Source organism: Aquarana catesbeiana, linkage group LG01, assembly GCF_042186555.1.
Source record: "Aquarana catesbeiana isolate 2022-GZ linkage group LG01, ASM4218655v1, whole genome shotgun sequence".
Lineage (NCBI taxonomy): Eukaryota > Metazoa > Chordata > Amphibia > Anura > Ranidae > Aquarana > Aquarana catesbeiana.
The window spans coordinates 133,981,240-134,003,145 of NC_133324.1; the positions used below are offsets into that span (position 1 = coordinate 133,981,240).

The 21,906-nt window shown below is 42.7% G+C and overlaps 1 protein-coding gene across 1 annotated transcript in view; it reads right to left on the reverse strand.

Annotated features, from left to right (window-relative positions):
• Positions 1-21,906, reverse strand: part of SV2C (synaptic vesicle glycoprotein 2C) — a 278,922-nt gene that overhangs the window by 44,727 nt on the left and 212,289 nt on the right. Inside the window, exons 5-7 of the mRNA XM_073624025.1 lie at positions 17,115-17,248; positions 12,315-12,404; positions 4,131-4,241 (exon numbers count right to left, since the gene is read on the reverse strand). Coding sequence (XP_073480126.1) covers positions 4,131-4,241; positions 12,315-12,404; positions 17,115-17,248 — 335 coding nt within the window. The remainder of the gene's footprint in view (positions 1-4,130; positions 4,242-12,314; positions 12,405-17,114; positions 17,249-21,906) is intronic.

Sequence of the window (21,906 nt, forward strand, 5' to 3'; positions counted from 1 at the left end):
GTCTGATGTTGGTATCGGGGCAGTACTATCACAGGTACACAATGGGGAAGAACACCCTGTGGTGTACCTAAGCAGAAAGCTCAATGACCATGAGCAAAGGTATGCAGTCATTGAAAAGGAGTGTTTTGCCATAAAGTGGGCCGTGGACGCACTCAGGTACTATTTGTTAGGCCCTTGCACTGTTTGAGTTAATAACTGACCATACTCCTCTGAAATGGATGGCCCAAAAGAAGGAGACTAATAGACGGGTGAACCGGTGGTTTTTGGGTCTACAGCAGGGGTCTCAAACTGGTGGCCCTCCAGCTGTTGCGAAACTACAAGTCCCATCATGCCTCTGCCTGTGGGAGTCATGCTTGGAACTGTCAGCCGTGCAATGCCTCATGGGACTTGTAGTTTTGCAACAGCTGGAGGGCCGCCAGTTTGAGACCCCTGGTCTACAGGATTACTCATTCACTGTAAAACACAGGCCAGGTGTTGAGATGGGGAATGTAGATGCAGAGGCGGCTCTAGGCTTTGTTAGGCCTTAGGCAAAACTTAGGCATGAGGCCCCACTCACGCCCATAATGGGAAAAATAATAAAAGCGATAAATAACTGTGTGTCCCTTCCCCACAGCGCTGCTGGCTTCTCTCCCGCTGACTGCTATAGGGGATCTTTAGGATGGAGGCTGGGAAAAGGGGCTGGTAAATATAATTTACAAACCCCTTCATTTTCTAAATGAACACAGTGAGTGATCGGTACTGATCACTCACTGTGTTCATTCATAACCTAAGCATAGTAAATTGTGTTTACTATGCTTTTGTTTATGAATTAACAGGAGCCTCTGTCTCCTGTTCATTAAACTGCAGTACAGCTGAGGCTACAGAGAAGGACTGGGTTCTCAGTCCCTTTCTCTGTTTCAAAACTGAGATAGCAGGGCTCTCTTTAGACCCCTGATATTTCACCAAAGAAACCGAAAAACTCACCAAAAAACATAAAACATTTTAAAAATTATAATAAAAAAATGTGATCTAAAATTTCTAATCAAACTAAAAAGCCATGCCCAATATGAAGCATAATTTAGCCACACTCACTGTTTTCTGTGGTGCGCTGTGTATGCCACAGGTCACCATCTCCCTAATAGGGGCCTCAATGCATTACTTTGTCCATGATGCTATTATGTTAGCATTCTACAATGGCAGTAAACCTGAGTAGGAAAAGAAAAGTGGAGGGTATGATGGCGGTTAGTATGTACATGAGAGGAGTGCGGAGTGTATAAGGAGAGAGAGACCCTATAGAAATGAGGCTCCTGTGCACAGTACCGGGAAAGGACTCAGGTAAGTATCAAAGGGTAGCACACACAATGTTTTTTTATTTTAATGCATAAAATGCATGAAAGTAAAAAACCTACAGCTTTTAGGCTGCCCATACATTATACAATTTATATATATATATATATATATATATATATATATAATATATAATCTATCAAATCTAAACAGTTACAGTTTGTAGGCAGTCAGGCAGGCCCTTGCACTACATAGTTAAAGATAATGCAGTGCAAGGGCCTGCCTTCATGCTGCAGCATACAGAGGTTAATAAACCCTGACACCGGTACCACTAATGCAGTAAAGAGGGGTTCATTAACTGAGACTGGTCACTAATGCATCAGTGGCCAGTGGTGTAATTTATTTTTGTGCTACTCTGGGCAAACTAAAATTGAGCACCCACCCCCACCTAAATTTGTCCCAGTGGCCAGTGTCAGTACATTAACCCCCTCCATGCTGCATATTACTAATAGCATTACAAATGAACGACCCCCTACCGCCCCCCAAGAGTTAATCATTTCAGGCAGTTCACACAACTAAGATACTGACACAACAGTGCCTTCGGTTTTTAGCCTCTGCAAACTCACTTGCACAGGTGCACTTACACTGGCTCCTCGTAGGTCTTGGCAGCAGCACTCACTCTCCTCTCCCTTTTTTATCCAGCCTCACAGAAGTGACTGCTTTGGACTGTGTGCTGGTGCACATAGCATACTCGCTATGTGCACCTCTCAGATAGAACACAGGGTAGCGGCGGCCGGCAGGTGTCATGGCGGTCCGCAGCAGTGCGGAGCAAGCGGCTTTTTTTACGAGGCATCAGAGGCCCTAGAGGCTCCCTAGCGCAGTCCACCCCTACCTCCTGACGAGTTCAGCAGTGGCCTGGCAGCCCCGCCTCCACCCCTACAACTCACAGCAGGCAGCGCTGTATACAAAAAGATGCTTTACCAGTCCGGCCCTCTCACCCCGCCAGCTTGGGGACACTGACTGGGACATTCCCTCCCACTCTCCCACACACACATCAGGCAAATTAGGCAGCCGCAAGGCCCCTATGAGGGCGAGGCCTAAGGCGACCGCCTTATTTGCCTAATTAGAGAGCCGCCTCTGTGTAGATGCCCTGTCCCGTGTTCACTCCTGTTGGGCTACAGGTGTTCCAACCCTGGGGTTGAAACAAGGGGGGAGGATATGTAGCAGAGCGTCCCAGAGAGAGCCAGGAAAAGTCCTGTTTGGGGTTTATACATCTCCCAGGCTCCTCTCATACACGTTCAGGGATCTCTGATCCATGGTCCAGTTCAGGTCTTGGTCCTCTCCCCCAGGCTAATTTAAGCTCACCTGAGCAGACAGCCTTTGCTCTTGGCCTGGGATACTCAGACAACTTCTGTGTAAGAGAGCAAAAAGGTGTGTGTGTGTGTGTGTGTGTGTGTGTGTATGTGTATATATGTGTGTATATGTATATGTATATGTATATATATATATATATATATATATATTACATTAGGGTCCCCAAAGCCCCCCTCATTACATCGGGTTCACCAGAGAGCTTGTCACTTCACCTGCCACCAGATGCGGATTGTGTATACAGAGAGGCTGGGTATACAGAGTTTCCCCTCTCCCCCTCCATATGGTCTGCACTTACCAGCTCTGGAGAGATTTCTGTGATAAATTTACTCCCGATTCTATGATATGGACAGAGCAAGGGAGGAGACTGACTCTCACACTGATCTCCGGGCTCTGGCTGTGTCACTGAAGCACAGAGTGCAGAATCAGTGAGAGTGCCGCGGCTGTGCGGGAAGCGCTGTGTCCGGCAGCCTGCGACTCTCTCACAGTAGGGCCGACCCTGGACTCGGGGCTATGGGCCCCAGATTCGGGGATCCAGCCTCAATAGCCACCCCTTAACGACGCCTATGCCTTGGGGTCTGGTATGAATTTAGAGGGAAACCCAACGTTAAAATAGTTTTTTTTTAAATCCATGCCAGACTCTTATCCAAGCATGCAGCCTGGCAGGCCTAGAAAGGGGGAGACCCTAAACCATATCAGGCCACATGCCCCAAACATAGTGGGTGCTTTGCCAGGGGGGATCCCATATCCCCACAACCATGGCCCAGTGGTTGTGGGGGTCTGTGGATGAGGGGCTTATAAAAAATTTGGAAGCCCCCTTAACCACTTGCAGAATGCCCACTGCACTTATACTGTGACAGGGTGACCCTGCGGCGCCGGATCACGTACAGCCCTGGCTGTTCTGTCATTCACTACAACACAAGCCTCTGCAGCATTGCCACCACACTACGTATGCTCTGCTTCTTCTATTCAGTAAGCCCTGTCTACTTTTACATCAGCATGGTTTGGACCAGGAGCAGAACCTGTGGGTTGGATCAGATGCTTGACCGACAGCTCCACTCCGCTCTGCATGGCCTAGGGGAGGGCCTGAAAAAGCTGATGTGAGGTCACCAGGCTATGTGTTGCACTGAGGCTTGGCCCAGCCCCCATACATGATGAAGAAGAAACACGATCACGTGACTTTAGAAACAAAGAATACAAAAAGATAATTACAACATTATATTTTGAGCCTTTGTTCTATAAATGAATCACTGGTGGCATGCACTACATTTACAAGATTGGGATTATTAATCGTGTATGATTATTTAAATATTTATGACAAGTACACTTTGAATAAATACTTTAAGATTTTAACTAGATAGTTCCAATAATCTTTTCTCTTCAGTTGTGTCATACAGAAATAATTTAGATAGTGTTTATATACAAATATCTTTTCAGATGGTATGTACATTTTCAGATTTAATGAATGTTAACAAATACAAAAAATCACTTACACCATAAAGCTCTGTGCGAATCCTGACAAAGCATCTCCTGTACCAAGTTCCTGTGTCTGTCTCAATTTCAATTAATTCATCTATTTGCTTGGGAGTCTTGATTCTATGAACCTAAAAAAAAATATTATGTCACATTATTGTATAAAGAATATATACTGTATATATGTCTTGACTTAAATTACACACTAGGCTTAATTTACAAAGGTTTAGAGCTCATGCACACAACCGCAAAATACGCAGCCTTAAAAATTTGATAGATCTGAACACAGGGTATGATTTGCTATGGCCCCATGCATACAGCTGCATTAAGATTAGTAAATTTGAAACCAAAGTAGAAAAATCTGCATCCATGGTCCTGCATATGGACCATATTTTACGCTGTACACATGTACATTTGTGCTAATAATTTCATAAGTACAATGCAAATATATACCGTATATACTCGAGTATAAGTCGAGTTTTTCAGCACATTTTTTTTTGTGCTGAAAGTGCCCCCCTCGACTTATACTCGAGTCAAGCACTTTTCTGCAGCAAAAAATTTCATTTTCCGAACTGATTTTCGGGCCCCGTATCTCAGGGCCACTTTGTGCTAGGAACCCCAAATTTGGTGTGCAAACCCAGTGGAACTGGTACCACAACATATCCAAAGCTGGGGTTCCTAGCACTAAGTGGCCCTGAGATACGGGGCCCCAAAATCGGTTCGGAAAAATGTCATTCTCTGCTGCAGAAAAGTGCTTGACATTTTCTGAACTGACTTTGGGGCCACGTATCTCAGGGCCACTAGGTGCTAGGAACCCCAAATTTGGTGTGCAAACCCAGTGGAACTCTGTCATACTCTGCTGCAGAAAAGTGCTTGACATTTTCTGAACCGATTTTTGGGGCCCTGTATCTCGGGGACACTTGGTGCTAGAAACCCCAGCTTTGGATATTTTATGGTGCTGGTTCCACTGAGTTTGCACACCACATTTGGGGTTCCTAGCACTAAGTGGCCCCGAGTTACGGGGCCCCAAATTCGGTCAACTGTGTCCATCTGCAGCAATGTCATTTCGGGACCATTTGGGTTTAGAGACCCCCAAATTTTGGCTGCAGCTATGGGGCATCTAGGAACCCTTAACTACCAAGTTTGAAGTTCGGGGGACCTATGGCTGCAAATGAGCACAGTGAGGCATGCAAATGGGCACAGTGAGGCTGCAAATGGGCATTGTTGACCCTCTTTTCCACTTACAGTAGCTGTGCATTTCTCACTCTCGTCTTATACTCGGGTCACTAAGTTTTTCCCATTTTTTTTTTTTTTGTGGTAAATTAGGGCCTCGACTTATACTCGGAACGACTTTTACTCGAGTATATATGGTAATCTGATGGAATTCAACAGCTGCCTGCGTCCTAGCAATGAAGAATGCTATGCAACACCAGACACCTGTACCCTAGCAACAAAGAACGGTAGGCGACAAAGACCAACTGTGGCCCAGTAATGAATGGCCACCTGCATCCTAACAATAGGCCTGCAATAATGTTGTATGCATGTATTGGCCCTACTATATGTATGAATGTGAGTTAGGGACCCTAAATTGTATGCTCCTTGAGGGTAGGGACTGATGTGAATGTACAATGTATATGTAAAGCGCTGCGTAAATTGACAGCGCTATTTAAGTACCTGAAATTTAAAAAAAAAAATGTAAATGTTACATATATGCATTGGGGGTTATTTTCTAAAGGAAAATCCACTTTTCACAGCAAGTGCACTTGGAAGTAAAGTCGCTGTAGATCCGAGGGGGACATGCAAGAAAAATAAAAAACAGCATTTTAGCTTGTACATGATTGGATGATAAAATCAGCAGAGCTTCCCCTCATTTCAGATCTACCCCTTAGATTTAGAGCGACTGGTATGTACATTTTCAGATTTAATGAATGTTAACAAATACGAAAAATCACTTGCACCATAAAGCTCTGTGCATAGAATAGAATTGTGCCTTTACAACCAAGTACAAGAAAGTCTGCTAACCAGTTAGAGGTGCTATTTACTGTGTTGCCAATGTCGGCTTAAATGCTGGAAGCAGCTTTAGAAGTCTGTAAGTGTTGCTGGGAATATCTGCAGTCCTATCCCTCAGTTTTTTCTCAGCCCCCCATTTTTAGCCATGGACTCAGCTCTGGGGTGAAATGACAGCCCATCCTGGCACTGGGGGTCCCTCACACACTTCCAGTGGTCAAACATCCCTTTCAGTGGTGAATAATTTGTTTCAACCTCCTAACTGCCACTTTTGCAGGACAGCTTAGTCTGTTAAAAAAAGTTAAAAAAATAACAGCCTTACTGGGTGGATCAGTATGTGACAATAATGGAAAAAATAATTAAACAAATGCAGCCACCACATTTAGGGATTGGTAAGTTGAAATATAATACATTTGGGCTTTTAGGTTTAAATACGCTTAAAGTGGTTGTAAACCTCAGACATGAAATATGAGCAAAGCACGTCCTTCTATACTCTGTACTTGTCTCTATCCAAAGCACCAAGTGTGATATCTTTCTGCTGCCTCTTTACTTTGTTATCTGTATGAATCACTTCTGACAGCTTTTCCTGACACCAATAGATAAAAATGGTGGCAGGTGAGGAGAGCTCCAGCACACAGCCTGTGACTGCCAGCCACAGCAGAGCATGTTCTCCATTTGCTGTGTGAAGGGTGGTGTGTTCCTTCCCTCCTATGAGGGTTCAGAGCTGTCTTCGGTGAGATCTGCAGTGTAAGGGTTCAGATCCCTGCCCCCTACTTTTTAAAGGTGAGAGATCCTGTGTAAAATGTGAATGGACGTGGCGGACAGATTGTTGCAGATAAACAAGTACAACTTATGTAGGAAGATTTGTTTAATTTCTGTGTATCACCTGAGGCTAGGTAAGGGTTTTCAACCTCTGCAATTAGTTTTAAAAAACAGTTCATATTTCCTATGCCCACCTCCAGTATTCTGCACTGTAAGAGATTTGTGTCTGCTGTGCTACATTAGACTTTGTAGTTAACAGCTGGCATGTTACCATTTGTCCTGACTCATCTTACATACTGCATTACCTACAGTAGCTTTGTACTTCAGGGTCTGCTATACGTGAAAAGGACTGTGTTAATAAACAGATCAATACTGTATATGGCCTTGCTTGACCTAGTAATAAATGGGTGGCCATCACATTTCTTATACAGACAGTCAGAAAGGAGTTATTTTTCCAGAGCTATTTCTTCTCTGAGTGTAATGGGAGGAATGCTTATTAGCTACATGACAAAATCACATCAAATGGGAATTTGTCATTATTTTATCCACAGTGGCGTTGTTAGGGGGGTGCGGGCCGCACCCGGGTGACACCCGCCAGAGGGGTGACACCCGTAGGTAGCGGCACACACCGCTACACTGCCCGCTGCCCTGATCTGCGACACGGGACTTGTGCTGTGTCCCTCAGCACAGTGGACTGAAGCCGCCTCCCCCTCTTCTCTGTTTACATCCACACAGGAGGAGGAGGAGCCCGAGGGACACACACGGCTGTGTGCATCTGTCCGCGCTGTTCTGAGGTCTGTAAACTTTATGCATACAGTATGTGGGTGGACATGTGCAGGGGGATTCTATACTAATGGGGGCTCTGCACTGAGGGTTATTTTATACTAATGGGGGGCGCTGCACTGAGGGGGATTCTATACTAATGGGGGGCTTTGCACTGGGGGGATTCTATACTAATGGGGGGCTCTGCACTGGGGGATTCTATACTAATGGGGGCTCTGCACTGGGGGGATTCTATACTAATGGGGGGCTCTGCACTGGGGGGATTCTATACTAATGGGGGGCTCTGCACTGAGGGGGATTCTATACAAATGGGGGGCTCTGCACTGAGGGGGATTCTATACTAATGGGGGGCGCTGCACTGAGGGGGATTCTATACAAATGGGGGGCTCTGCACTGAGGGGGATTCTATACTAATGGGGGGCTCTGCACTGAGGGGGATTCTATACTAATGGGGGCTCTGCACTGAGGGGGATTCTATACTAATGGGGGGCTCTGCACTGAGGGGGATTCTATACAAATGGGGGGCTCTGCACTGAGGGGGATTCTATACTAATGGGGGGCTCTGCACTGAGGGGGATTCTATACTAATGGGGGGCTCTGCACTGAGGGGGATTCTATACTAATGGGGGGCTCTGCACTGAGGGGGATTCTATACTAATGGGGGCTCTGCACTGAGGGGGATTCTATACTAATGGGGGGCTCTGCACTGAGGGGGATTCTATACTAATGGGGGGCTCTGCACTGAGGGGAATTCTATACTAATGGGGGGCGCTGCACTGATGGGGATTCTATACTAATAGGGGGCTCTGCACTGAGGGGGATTCTATACTAATGGGGGGCTCTGCACTGAGGGGGTTTCTATACTAATGGGGGGCTCTGCACTGAGGGGGATTCTATACTAATGGGGGGCTCTGCACTGAGGGGGATGTCTATACTAATGGGGGGCTCTGCACTGAGGGGGATTCTATACAAATGGGGGGGCTCTGCACTGAGGGGGAATCTATACTAATGGGTGGTCTGCACTGAGGGGGGATTCTATACTAATGGGGGGCTCTGCACTGAGGGGGGATGTTATACTGATGGGGGAGTCTGCACTGACGGGGGATTCTATACTGATGGGGGTCAGTACTGGGGGGGGGGTGTATGTACTGATGGGGCGGTCTGCACTGAGGTGGGAGGTTGATACTGATGGAGGGGGGTCTGCAGACTCTGTACTGAGGGAGGGTTTCTGTACTGATGGGAGGTCTGTACTGAGGGAGGGGGTCAGTACTTAGTGGGGGGTCTATACTGAGGAACGGGGGTCTGCACAGAGCGGGGGTCTGTACTGATGGAGGGGGTCTGTACTGAGGGAGGGGAGTCTGTACTTAGTGGGGGGTCTATATTGATGGAAGGGGGTCTGTACTGAGGGAGGGGGGCTATATTGATGGAGTGGGGTCTGTAGTTAGTGGAGGGGGGTCTGTACTGAGGTAGTTGGTGGAGGGGGGTGACACCAATTTTTTTGGCACCGGGTAACACCAACCCTAGTGACGCCACTGTTTATCCAGCTTTTAATGCAGCTGTTCCTGAGAGGTGACATGCAAATTCCTTCTCCTTTATTTATCTGATGTGCTCTTCATTACATGTGCAATTCCTACATGTTACAATTTTGGGTTACAATGGGTCAGGATATTTCTAGGTTTAATTAATTGTAATTAAAGCTGATCTCCAGGAATTCAGCCACTTTATATGATGTGCTAGATTACTAGAGGTTAAGTCCAGTGAGGTGCCTACCCCCTTGTGGAATTATCACTTTAACCACTTGCTTACAGGGCACTTAAACCCCCCTCCTATCCAGGCCAATTTTTAGCTTTCAGCGCTGACGCACTTTGAATGACAATTGCGCGGCCATACAACACTGTACCCAAATGAAATTTTTATCATTTTTTCACCACAAATAGAGCTTTCTTTTGGTGGTATTTGATCACCTCTGCAGTTTTTACTTTTTTGTTAAAAAAATGTAAAAAACTGAATTTAAAAAAAAAAAAAAAAAAAATTTATTTTTTTATATTTTATTATAAAAAATTTTAAAAGGGTAATTTTTCTCCTTCATTGATGTACGCTGATGAGGCGGCAGTGATGGGCACTGATGGGTGGCAGTGATGGGCAGCACTGCCAGGTGGCACTGATTGGCACTACAGGTGGGCATTGATAGGTGGCACTGTGGGCTCTTTTAATTGGCACTATTAAGTGGAACTGATGAGGCAGATGTGCCTCTTCCACTTGGGGACCGATGTCCCTCACATCCCAGCCGGTGATCGGCTTTTTTTCTACTCACGCTGTCAGCGTGAGTAAAAAAAAAATACGATTACCGATCTTTTGTTTACATCATGTGATCAGCTGATCACATGGTAAGGGGCCGGGACCGGCCCCTTACTCGGATCGGTGATCAGCCGAGTCTCAGTGACTCGGTGATCACAGCGAGCCCGGCGCGCGCAGGGAGCGTGCACAGGGGAGGCCGTCATATGACGGCCTCCCGGGAATTCAGGTCCGCGCTGTGGCCGTCATTTGGCCATAGCGCAGATGTGTAGTGGTTAATTTGCAATTTGTATTGTTACTGAGTGGTGGAAACATAGCTATTGCTATACTTACGGCTCTCCAATGCTGAGCTGAGCTTGGACAGCAGAGGGAAGGGGCAGGTACAACGGGCAGGCACAACAGCTGCTGTATGAGAGAGCAGCATCTCTCCTGCCATTGCACTGGGAGTGTAATGATACCTGTACTCCCAAAGCTCCATTAAAATTGTCTGATGTAAATAACAGAGATAAGTCCACAGGTGGCATGCACCTCATTGGACTTAACTTATAGTATACAAGCACATTGTACAAAGTAGCTGAATTCATAGGGTTCAGCTTGAAAGGTGTATTTACTTACTCTTCTCCCCCCATCTTTTTCTTATGTGACTCCTCCCACCTTACCTGACCCCTTCCCCTTCTACCTCCCCCATTTTTTTTTTCACTCTTCCCCCTCTTATTTCATTCTTGTATGCTTGGTGTCATGGATCTGCAGTAATGTTCCTGTCTGCTTACCTCTCCATGTGATCAGCTTAAAAGCCTGGCCGACTCTCACCTGGCTGCTTTAGTAATCTTCCCTCAAGCATGGCTCCACCCCAGCCTCTAATTAGGAACACTATATTAACCTGTGCATTGCAAGCCAGCCTCGCTGATGTGTGCTCATTGCTGTGTGTCCTATGTCTGATCCTGTTTACCGACCTTGGCTTGTTCTTGAGTGTCCTCGACTGATTCATAGAGTGTTCTTTGACTATCCCTATCTGCTTGTTGCCCTGACCTTTTTGGCTTATCTCCTGACTATCCTTGTTGGCCCAGTCTGCTGCTTCCTTTCTATCCTCCTCCAGTAGTCTACCGTGAGCGTGAGCTGGGAGACCCTGGAGCCAGACTGTAGCGAAGTCCATCCCCACCATCAGGGGCCCTGGTGAACACCCGCTTGCTCTTAGATTCCGCGCCCTGGGAAATCTCATGCTCTAGCTCCCAGTGTGATCCGTGTTGGTGCTCCAGAGTACCTGCTTTCCTGAACCAACCAGAGCTCCATCCGCAGCAGTCAGCCGTAGAGTCCACTACCTCAGCGGTGCACTCCTGACCCCAACAGGGTGCATCTGTCACCTGGCTTCAGGTGACCTGACACTTGGTTTATGTTTCATTTCTCCCAATCTTTGTGGATTGCTCCACAGCCTAGCCCCTAAGCCCTTTGACTCAGGCACCCTGTGTTGACCCCCCGGCTATGGTCAGAGAGGGTAACTGTTATCCGACAGTTTATACCTTTAAAATGTGTTCTATATGAGTATCCTTAAGTTGTACTATGGTATGCCTTCTATTTATATCCCCTGCATGTGATTATTACAGCTGTTTTCTTTCTCATATCTTAATAAAAAATATTGTACCAGAAAGGTGTATTTACACTAAAACTTTCAGATGATACTTTACAAATTTTTTTAACAGGAGAACCATACAGAAATATATGGCCTATATATGACCTATCCAAGACTTTTACTAGACTGTCAAATGGTTAAAACTGTACAGGGTTACTTATCAAAGGTTTACTTATTTATCTCCATATTTAGCACTGCTTAGATCGCCAGAGAATGTCTGTTCAGCTTGACAATTAGTTTGAAAAAGGTTACTGCACTTTCTGACCTCACACACTTCCTCCTAGCACTTTTGTGTGCTTAACAGTGTAAAGTACTGCATTTTTTCACAGTTCACTTAACTATCTGTGTGGTATTAGAATGTAAGTTTTTTTGTAGTTAGCAGAGTTCTTTTGGAGACAGACTATGCTGGACTGTGTCTGATATATTTTGTTGGATGTCTTCTTTTTGCTCAAAAAGATGACATACATCTTATTATACGCAAAGTGATCCACGAATCACCGAACATGAACACTGGGCCAATCAAATTCACAGTTTTCTTTTTCCAGGATTCATTAAATGCATGATTTTCAGTGGATAACAGAATCAGAGATTTACCAGAAAGGTTCTGCAGATTGGTTATTTTTTATAAACATGATATTTAGGCATGCAAGAGTAAACTCCTCCTTTGCTGAAGATTCTTTATAAAGTAAACCTTGCATAAACTGTGCGTATAGACAGTTAACAAACTTACAGTAAAGACTTTCTCTGGCTGTCCACGGGCTCTCATATTTGTGTCATGAATCTGTTTCAAGATCATCCAAGCTTCATCATGTCTTCCAACCTATCAACACCAAAAGAACCGAAAACATGTCAGCTAAAATGACTTTACAAGAAAGGATCATCAATATATCACCAACAACTTTATTTATCTTTCCTTTTGTCTATATTAGAAAATCCATCAACACTTATGCCTCGTACACATCGGAGTCCATCGGACTCTCCGACAACAAAACCGTGGAATTTTGTTCGAAGGGTGTTGGCTCAAACTTGTCTTGCATACACACTGTCACACAAATGTTAGCCAACAATTACAAACTGAGTGAAGTACTAGAGGTACTACGTGGTTTTTCAGCTCTTTAGTGCCACACTTTAGGCTCCTTCTGCTAATTTTGTGTTAGTAGAAGTTTGAGTGTTAATTCATGCTTTTCACTTCGTTTCTGAACGGCCGTTCGTCAACCAGACATGTTGCGGAATCAGAGGAGATAACATGTTATTTATTATTGACCTTGGAGTTATTGCTTTAACATATTTTTTTTTTTTTTTGGTTGAATAATGATTTGATTTGGTATATTTCCTATATTAATGGATGCATATAATGGATTTTTTGGTTAAGTTCTATTGGCAGATAGCATGTCTAATTTTATTTGTATTATTTTTTAATGCACAATAAAAAAATTGTGGAGCATAATACTTGGCTATGTGTTTTACTTCAAATGACAGTTTGGGAGTAGGCAGTTACATTTTAAAAAATACAATGTAAAATTGACAAGGGACACCAACATCTAAACAGCCTTGTGTCCTGCTCAGTGGTTTAGGATGATGTATATGCGTCTCTGAAGGGGTGAGAATATATGACGTGGAATGTTCTCCCAGATAGGTACATATATGGAGAAAGAAAAGGGGGTCCCAGATAGTGTAGTATGTAAAATATAAGCTTTTTTATTTAATAGATCCAACTGCAGTACTCACGTTTAAAAACAAGATAAAATGCAAAACACCACGAGCAGGTAGGCAGTGGAAGTGTCTTTAAATAGCCTTAGTATATGATTCAATCAGCGGCCATTTTCTAGTAGTCCAATGTTAATTCATATGGCGGACATTTTTCTATAGATATTACATAGCGGCCATTCTTGTAGTTTAATGTTAAATGAATAGAGACATAGCCATTTTCCTGTGGATATTACTTAGTAACAAATCATAGAGCCAAACTTATGAAGTCTACTATTCCTAACATATTAGTGGACATGACCTAAATTATCTAAGGCAAAAGCTAGCTAAGGGTAAATAATCTTAAGGCTAAATGAATAAAAAAAATAAAATTATATATATATATATATACAAATCGATCTGTAAACACAGACCGCTAGAGGTATGAAACCCATAATTAAAAGAAGTATATAGATCGCTCAAGAAAATATTAAATACCCGACAAAGGAATACACGGGGCCACCGGAAGTAATGGCAGTGACATAATGAAGGAATAAAAATACTCAAAGGGCATATTGGAGTAGGTAAATAAACCCAACAAGTAAAACTATATGTATCAGATCAGTAAAGAATAGATGAGAGAGGAGTTCCGCCAATGTAAATAGATAAAAGAGCAGGGGGAAAAAAAACAAAGGGGTTGGGGTGAGTGCTCCCCATGTTAAAAATCATTGATAAAGCATAAAGGTCGAACTCGATATATAACCCCCGAGGTGCAAACGCGTCCAAAATAAAAAATCAATTTGGATTCCATTTGGCTGAGGGTCCTCACTTCATGGCTACCTTGCCAGTGTCTTTTGTATGGTTCAATCCCCCCAAACTTCAGGTGGGTGGGGTCCTTATTGTGACATACAGCAAAGTGTTTTGAGACACTATCGACATGTTCTTTCATTCGTACTTTAAGAGGTCTTTTCGTACGTCCAATATACTGTAGTCCACAACTACATTCCAAGGCGTAGACTGCCCCCTCAGTATTGCAACCTATGAAATCTTTCACCTCATATGTATTTCCTGTACTAGTGGATGTGAAATTAAATGTCTTTTCATTAGGTCGTTTAGTTTTTGTACAAGCAAAACAGCGTTTACATGGAAAAAAACCTTTACCCCTGAAAAACATCTGACTCCTCGACGGTGGATCTGGTATATTCTTGACAATCTTATCATGGATCGTAGGGGCTCTTTTGTATATACATTTTGGATTACCCAGTAGTACATCTTGAAGGTGTCTGTCTGTTAAAAGTATATGCCAATGTCGTTTTATGATTTTTTTCAACTTTTTTATACTGTGTATTGTAGTCAAGGATAATGGGTACTGTATCTATCCTGGATATATGTTTACTTTTATCCTTAATCAGTTCCTTATGATCCATTTCAGCTACCTCTGTTATTTTTCTTTTTACATATTGGCTATCATAGCCTTTATTAACAAATCTATGACCGATTTTGTCAGCTTGAATAAGGCTGTTTTTTTTCCCTGCTCTTTTATCTATTTACATTGACGGAACTCCTCTCGCATCTATTCTTTACTGATCTGATACATATAGTTTTACTTGTTGGGTTTATTTACCTACTCTGATATGCCCTTTTTTTTTTTTTTAGTATTTTTATTTCTATTTGTTTTTTATTCCTTCAATATGTCACTGCCATTACTTCCGGTGTCCTTGTGTATTCCTTTGTTGGGTATTTAATATTATCTTGAGCGATCTATATACACTTTTTTTAATTATGGGTTTCATACCTTTAGCGATCTGTGTTTACAGATCGCTTTGTTCTCTCTCTCTCTCTCATATATATATATATATATATATATATATATATATATATATATATATATATATATATATATATATATATATATATATATATATATATATACATACATATATCATTTAACTCATGTCCACTAATATGTTAGGAATGGTACACTTTATAAGTTCGGCCGTACAATTTGGTTACAAGTAATATCCACAGGAAAATGGCCATGTCTCCATCCATTTAACATTAAACTACAAGAAAATGGGCGCTATGTAATATCTATATGAAAATGGCTGCCATATGAATTAACATTGGACTACTAGAAAATGGCTGCTGATTGAATCATATACTAAGGCTATTTAAAGACACTTCCACTGCCTACCTTTATTCCCTGATGAAGTCATGTGATCGTGATGCTACGCGTCGGAACAGACAGACACCGGAAGTGACGTCAGTGTGCGAGCTCATTAAATAAATCCATTAAATAAAAAAGCTTATATTTTACATACTACACTATCTGGGACCCCCTTTTCTTTCTCCATATATATACCTATCTGGGAGAACATTCCACGTCATATATTCTCACCCCTTGAGAGACGCATATACATCATCCTAAACCACTGAGCAGGACACAAGGCTGTATAGAGCGGCCCCACGTTATGCCATTGATAGGAAGCCAGCAGAGGGATCCGCTGTGGGATCTGGGATCTGCATTTGCTTTATATACACGCTGTTACCTTTTCAGCGGTAAGGTAAGGGGCCATCTCTCATTGAGGTGCTATTACACTGAAGAAAAGTCACCGTTTACATTGCTATATTTACACTGAAAATTATCAACCATTTAGTTTGCTACACTTGCACGGAAGAAAAGTCACCGTTTATATTGCTATATTTGCACTGAAGATTATTCACCGTTAAGTTTGCTATATTTGCACGCAACAAAAGTCACTGTTTACATTACTGTTTGCACAGAATATCAGAGGAATTTCAACACTTGTGTATTCACTGTTTTTTATTATTTATTTTATCTTCTGGGACTATTATTCAATATTTTTTAACACTGTTCTTTTGGTATTTCCTTTTACTTATATTTTTTGGATTTTGTCATGTTTATATGAATTAACTATTTAAGCACGTGGCACGTTACATATTTATTGTTTGTATTTTTTTATTGTAGCACCCATCACTTTAATTTTGCACATAGTTTGTGTTATCACTTAGAGTGTAGCACCATCTATTGATTTCGATACATTATTTACTGTGGTTTATGGATTGACCATTTTGGTGCTTGCAGCAACTAGTGTCTCATCCTACTCTCTTTTCTTTCCTTTGGTAGCACGGGAATATCTTTTTATTTTAGTGCCCCATCTATGATGTCAGTGGGAGGAATAGTGCTCCATCTATGATGTCAGTGGAAGGAATTGTGCCACATTTATGGTGTCGGTGGGAGGAATAGAGCCCCATCTATGGTGTTGGTGGTAGGAATAGTGCTCTATTATTAGTGTCAGTGGGAGGAATAGTGCCCCATCGATGGTGTCGGTGGGAGGAATAGTGCCCCATCTATGGTGTTGGTTGGGAAGAATAGAGCCCCCTCTATGTGTTGGTGGGAGGAATAGTGCTCTATTGTTAGTGTCAGTGGAAGGAATAGTGCCCTAAGGGCCAGTTAAAGCCAAGCAAAGGGCCATATCCGGCCTGCGAGCCGCAGTTTGGAGACCATTGGTTTACAACAATACTGAAATGAGGATTTCACTAAGATTATTGCATTCTGGCAAAATACTTGTCCCAGCACATAATGGCAAAAAAAATCTGCAAGCCCTATGATTTTACTACATCACATTTCACATGTGTTTGTGTGATAGTGCCATTTAATAATGATGTAGGCACTGCTTTTTCAGGGTACATTACTGTGCAAACATGTGCTGAGAGCCCAATACCATTTAATGATGCTAAGCATTCACTTCCTATACCTTATACATTTTTATTTTTGAATAGAATATTTAGAAAAATACCAACATGCAATATCTATCCTCACCTCCAATAGGAAGCGTGGACTTTCAGGCATAAAGGTGAGGGCCACTACAGCAGATGCACAAGGCAGGGCACAAACAATGACAAACACCCTCCAGCTGTGGAACTGATAGGCTGATCCCATGCTGAAACTCCATCCTAGTGAAAAAACAAAACATTAATTTGTTATATAATTTATATACTGTCAACATTTTAATACAAATGTAGTTAGCTTGAGTCACTGCCATTAGGCCACATACAGTAGGGTATAGTTATACCAATAAAAAATTAAATAAATAAACCTGCAATAAACAGAAAACCTGCATAAACAGAAGCTTATACCCACAAATGAGAAATGATCCAGAGAAAGGCAAAAAAGAAACAAAAAAACAATAAAGCATGGTTCAATTTGCTCCAGCAAGGAGGAAACATATTCCTTCCTCATCACCCAAAGGCAATCACATACCTCCTTGATCACCAATCCAAGGTATTATCACCTATAAATGTTAATATCAAGTTATATTTTGTGCGATTTTGATCAGCTCTAAATCTACTGAGCTGGCCAGAACTAGTTCTTGAGGGAGTCTATTCTACATTTTCACAGCTCATAGGCTCCACTCACACCTTTGTGTTCCAGCAACGGTGCTAGTAGCCACACGCTTTGTCACGAAAATATGTGAAAATGTGCTTTTAAAAAATGTGCAAGGCTCACTGGCAAAAAAAGGTGTAGGAGCTACATCTGCCATGTCTAGGGCAGCCTATTCAAGTGAATGGGCTGCCCTATGCTATCACGTGACAAACGTGCAGAAAAATGCATGAAAAAAAAAACACGCCACGTAGGTGTGAATGGGGCCCTACTGTGCAAAAACCTTTCCATATGCGGAGGTTAAATCTCTTTTCCTCCAGGCAAAAGAAGTACTCCCTTGACCTTAAAGTGAAAAATGCTACACCAAGTTCACTATATGGACCATTATGCATTTATACATGGTGAGCTTATCCCCCTTAAAGCGGAGTTCCACCCAAAAATGGAACTTACGCTGATCAGACTCCTCCCCCTCTCCGGTGTCACATTTGGCACCTTTCAGGAGGGAGGGGGGAGCAGATACCTGTCTAATCCAGGTATTTGCACAAATTTTCGGGCATAGATAGCCGCAGTATCCGTGGATATCTACGCCATGTCTGGCGCCACCCCCATCCCCCCGCTGTCTTCTGGGAGACACACAGGTCCCAGAAGATAGCAGGGACCAGTGGGATCGTGCAGCACGACTCACGCATGCGCAGTAGGGAACCAGGCTGTGAAGCTGCAAGGCTTCACTTCCTGATTCCCTTACCGAAGATGGCTGCGCCTCCACCCGAGAGACGAGGGACAGATCGGCTTCGGGTGAGGATATCACGGGCGCCCTGGACATGTAAGTGTCCATATTTTAAAAGTCAGCAGCTGCAGTATTTGTAGCTGCTGACTTAAAAAAAAAAAAAAAATTGGCGGAACTCCGCTTTAATCGCCTGTTCTCAAGAGTGAATAAATTCAGTTTTGCAAATATTTCCTCATAGCTGAGGTCCTTCTTGCCTATTATCAGTTTGGTTGCCCTTCTCTGTACTTTCTCTGATTCCCCAATAGTTCAATTAACCACATCCATATTTAGTACTTGTCATCCCATTTTACTCACTCGTCCAGTTTTGGCGCTTATGTGTAAAAACAAGACTGTATGAAGACATTTTGTTTAATCTACAGTGGTTTTCTAGTGAAGTTGTTTGTGGGTCTTTTTGGGACATCTTTCTGGAAAATTCCACTGGACCTGACCTGGAAGACCCCAGGGTAGTCCCAAAAAACAGTTGAAAATTATTCCTTAATTAGCTTAGAAATGCCCTTTAGTCCCATAGCAGTGGAGTCTATTGCCAGGACGTCTGAGTTGGCCTGTAACCCTTTTCAGAATAAACAATATAACAATGATCAAGATGATGTTTTTATTATAACTATGTGGATTTTGGTAAGGATGCTTTACAAATGCTGTTATTTTTTTGCAGGTGAAGCTAGTAATTCAGGCATCATTTGGAAGCCATGTAGGGATTAGCTGTTGAGCAATATGGAGCATTGCTAAATGTTAGAGGAGGACATTGTCATGCCAATGCTGGAAATACTTTGCTATCATTCAGCACAAAAGGAAATAGATACTTCACTGCTTGTCTGCCATATCCCACAGTTGTATAACTTGGTTAGAACTGCTGCATGGGTCACATACTACCAGATGTTCTTGGTGGGTAATCTGCCTATATTGTTGATAGTATATCAGCAGACAAAGCAGTTTTCATTGGTTATTTTCTGACGAAGAAGAACACTATTTTGAAGTTGCCATCTCCTACAGTATTTGCATGCCAACCTCAATGCCACTTTCAATCTTTTTTGTGTTTCTATTTTCATGTGTAGTCTATTCTTTTATTATTCTTTGTCCTTTGATGACAGGTCAGTGTTACCTGCTGAGCCTGGCTGTTCTTGTGGCTGATCTATTCTCCGTCCAGACGATACACCATCTATCACTGACTCTGCACTCCAGGTTTATTCCTGTCACCCTTTAGCATACAAAAAGTGCAATGAATGTAGATTCCTACTTGGCTACAATCACAGCATAATGCAGAAAGTGGCCTTGATAAAATGATTAATGATCTGCGGCATTTTCTTCTATATATCCAAGCTGCAGTGAACGTATTTCAACCCTTTGTAATACGTGCTTATCTTATCTGCTACAGTCATGGATGAAACCGTTTAATTACTTTCCTCTGCGTACCTTAGGTTCTGCTAACCGTTTCCTGCCATAGCTGCAGCAGTTTGGTTTCAGTCGCTTTAAAATGAGCCATTGGAATATAAATAGTTAACACTAATATTAAAAAGTTTTGTAAAGATCATTTGGTGTATATATCCCTCTCTGAAGGGAAAAATTACTTCTGTGCAAATGTCATTTTTAATTGGAAGGGCTTTAAGTGAATACAATAACTGAGCCTTTATTAGGCCAGCGCACTGACCAATGAACAGTACGTTATAGACTTTTGGGCCTTATCTGGTTGGGGCTGTTGATTATATTCTGCATGAGATGCACCACAGAAGCAATTTTGCTAGAATACAAAGAAAACACAGGGGGACTTGACACATCCACTTTGTGGCACCAACTTAGATATCACTTTGTAAATGTAGCAGTAATAACACTGTGTTACACATAGCCTGTACAAGCAGCAAAGCTGTTAGTGGGATCCAGAAGGTTCTCCCACTACAGGCTGCCTGACATAACTACATGGGGAGGTGGGTGGATAAAAGACCTGTCACCCTGCACAAGGAAAGAGAGCAGCAGTGACCGGGCGTTATTACAGGAAACTTCTACACAGAGGCAAAGTTGTTTCATGCTGGTTTACTATACATATATGGAAGAAATACACAAAGGAGACCCAGATTCAAGTAAGATTATACATGACTCTTGTATTTATAAAACATTTATATAGTATGGATTTCAGATTTAAAGACTACTGTATCTCCACTTTTGCTAAGAAAGTTATCAGAGGGCTTTAACGAGCTTTGTGTAGGGATACATTGCCCTCTACTGTCAGTTGCTAGTATCACACTGTCAGGTAAATTTATGTATGTCACCATGTCTGATTCTGGGGTTGTTGGGAAAAGATCCTGGAAGGAGAAAGTAGAGAGAGAGAAGGTCTAAGCCACATGTCCTGCCAATGCTACATATACCAGGTCAGAAGAGCTGGTTATGTATTTCTAATTTCTAATAGTTTAACTGCAGCTGCCCATAGCTCCTTGAGTGGATTGCTGAATTCTCGTAACAGGGTAGCTCTGTCCTATTACTATCTCACATGTACAGTGCCGTATACTGTAACTAAGGGTGCTTTCCAGTCTGGTTGAGCAACAGCTGAGAAATTAGAAATCTTAAAATGTCCTTTTAGAACGTGAAACTGCTGTTCATCAACAGTAACAGCTTAACCACTTGCCGACCAGCCGCCGTCATTATACTGCGGCAGGTCGGCATGATCCTGTGAATTGCCATAGCTGTATGTCGGCCCCTTAAGCAGCTCTAGCAGGCGTGCACGCACCGCCGGGGCACCCGATGCATGTGGCCAGCAGCCGCAATGTCCGCCAGCCACGCGTGATCGTGGGCATGAGAGCCAGAACAGGGATGTGTGTGTGTGTAAACACACACAAACACATCCCCATTCTGTCAAGAGAGGAGAGACAGATCGTCTGTTCCTACTAATCAGGAACAACGACATTTATCCTCCTCTAGTCAGTCCCATCCACATACAGATAGAAACACGCATGAGGGAACACATTTAACCCCTTGATCGCCCCCTTGATAGTGTTGATAGCACCGATTGCTGTATAAATGTCAATGGTCCCACAAATGTGTCAAAAGTGTCCGATCTGGCTGCCGCAATGTCACAGTCCTGCTAAAAAATTAAGATCGCCACCATTACTAGTTAAAAAAAAATATATAAACAAATAAATAAAAATGCCATAAATCTATTCCCTATTTTGTAGACACTATAACTTTTGAGCAAACCAATCAATATACAAAGTTACATAGTTACATAGTAGCTGAGGTTGAAAAAAGCAACAAGTCCATCAAGTCCAACCTATGTGAAAATAATATACGCTTATTGCGATTTTATTTTACCAAAAATATGTAGAAGAATATATATCGGCCTAAACTGCGATGTCCCCCGGCGACCTGCGATCGCTCCTCAGAGCCAGAATGGGGATCTGTCAATGTAAACAGACAGATCCCTGTTCTGACAGGTGGGTGGAGAGAGATCTGCTATTG